This window comes from Cololabis saira, chromosome 17, assembly GCF_033807715.1.
Source record: "Cololabis saira isolate AMF1-May2022 chromosome 17, fColSai1.1, whole genome shotgun sequence".
NCBI lineage: Eukaryota > Metazoa > Chordata > Actinopteri > Beloniformes > Belonidae > Cololabis > Cololabis saira.
Genome location: NC_084603.1, coordinates 41,983,921 through 41,986,118, shown reverse-complemented (window position 1 = coordinate 41,986,118; position 2,198 = coordinate 41,983,921). Strand labels below are relative to the sequence as shown.

Here is a 2,198-nt window from a genome sequence, read left to right as displayed (position 1 = left end):
ATCAATACAAATATAAAACTGGGCTGTTTTGTTATTTTAATATAAAAATCGGTGTTAAAATAATTTAAATCTGGACTTTGTTGAATGAACTGGATCAACTGAAATGAACTGAATAGTGTTATAACTGGGCTGAATTTCTTTACACTTAACTGAATAGCATTTAGCCTACACATAAAATTCACTGAATTGAAATGTATAATAGAATGCGTGTAGGTGTATCTCTAAGCTTTGTAAAATACGTTTTTGTGTTTTTCAGAGCTTGTTTTTCAATATTGCAATGATCATTATCGTAATAATAATAATAAATAATCTTGTCACCAGCCTTAAGCTGAACTGTTGCAGAACAGCGGCGCTGCTGTCGTCTCATTGCATGCAACACTTTAACTATATATTATTAAAACACACAAACAAAAAAACACTTTCCATAAGCTTTTTTCTCATTTGTGTCTCGTACAGGTGAAAGTGTGGTTTCAGAACCGTCGCACTAAACAGAAGAAGGACCAGGGCAAGGACTCGGAGTTGCGCTCGGTGGTCTCAGAAACGGCGGCGACGTGCAGCGTGCTGCGGCTGCTGGAGCAGGGGCGGCTGCTGACGCCCCCGGGCCTGCCGGGCCTGCTGCCCCACTGCGGCGGCGGCGCCCTGGGCTCCGCGCTGCGCCCGCCGGCCATGGCCATGAGCAGCAGCGGCAGTGGCAGCGGCGGCGGCGGCGGCAGCACCAGAACAGCGGGGGGCAGCCCCCCACTCCCCCCTGTGACTAGTTCAGGCGCGGTGGCCGCCTTGCAGAGCTCACCGGCCGCACACGGCCTCTTCAGCTTCCCCATGCCGTCCATACTCAGCGGTGTCGCCACCCGCATTTCTTCCAACCCCCTCTCCATGGCCGGTTCGCTGGCCGGCAACTTGCAGGAGCTCTCTGCGCGTTACCTGAGCTCCTCCGCCTTCGAGCCTTACTCGCGGACCAATGGCAAAGACTCCATGGACAAGAAAATCCTGGAATGATACTTTGCTTTTTTGTTTTAGTGTAGTTTTTCCATTTTCCCTGGATGCATTTTTTGGTTGTTTTCTTGTTTGTTAGTGTCTTTGTTGGGTTTTCTGTGTCTGCCATCTGTCATTGTCATGTTCTGTAACTGCTCATATTGTACTGCACATCTGGTGCCTTGTGCGAGAAGGAAAACTAAGACCTACACAGACTCATCCAGCAAACAGAGAGTGGCAGGGGTCAAATTTTGCACAAAATGTTCATATAGGACTTTTTAGGAAAGCATTAACAAGACATACGCTGAGAATATTGTAAGATCTTTCTGTTCAAGATATGTTTTGTCCATGAATCCAGCACAACTATATGCACATGTGGCCATAGTCGACAGCTGCTAAGAACCAGTAAAGTTCCGCCCCTGCGACGTACCTGGCGTATACAGTAGCAGGGCGTCTAGGACTTTTACAGTCAACTAGCTTTCTCTTTTGAGTGTTTTGGGTTGAAGCTCTGCAGTGCAGCAAGTTCCTATACAACACCTAAGAAGCATGTATAGGCAGAGATCAGCATTTTCCAACGCAGCGCCACAAGAAAGAAAGTGAGGAGCATTTCTCAACTCGTCATTGAGGGAGGGTCAAAGTGTCAGTGTGAATTCAGCGTCATCTCAATGCTTGTATGTAGATGATTCACAAAATCTCAGTTTTTGAATAGTTCTTGTGAATTTATTTAAGTTTAGACCAAACCAAAACAGAGCTTTGGGAAAGTGTTGTCAGGCAGTACTATGGTTAAATTGTTCAGTGTGGGTTTCTTAGTGGTTTGTGGAAGATTTTAACATTTTGCAACAAAAGTCTTGATTTTTTTTTTGTATTTATGTCTTCAATATGCGGTACCTGATGATTTGCTTGTTTGTTTTCCTTCTTTCTGTCTGTGACTTTAATACCACTGTGAGTTCTCTGAGTCTTGGTGTACAGTGTCTTTTCTGTGTGGCAGAGATGCACATGAGTGAAGGAAGAAAAAGGCTTTCAGCCTTATTTTGCTGAACTCTACAATTTACAAGGATTCTCAGCCTTTAAGACAATATAATGCCTTTTCAGAAAAAAAAAAATAATTCAAAATCAACAGCCTTCACGGAATACTGAAGCAAACTGAGACTGAATGGCATTAATATTGTATAAAAATACAGAACTGGGAATTGTACCTTAAAGTTGTTATTCTATTGTAAATTATT

General features: G+C 43.8%; 1 protein-coding gene across 1 annotated transcript in view; it reads left to right on the top strand.

Moving 5' to 3' along the window:
* vax1 (ventral anterior homeobox 1) overlaps nt 1–996 on the top strand; it is a 6,586-nt gene extending 5,590 nt beyond the window's left edge. The window contains exon 3 of the mRNA XM_061745613.1: nt 457–996. Within this exon, the coding sequence (XP_061601597.1) occupies nt 457–996 (540 nt within the window). The remainder of the gene's footprint in view (nt 1–456) is intronic.
* The last annotated feature ends 1,202 nt before the right edge of the window (nt 997–2,198 follow it).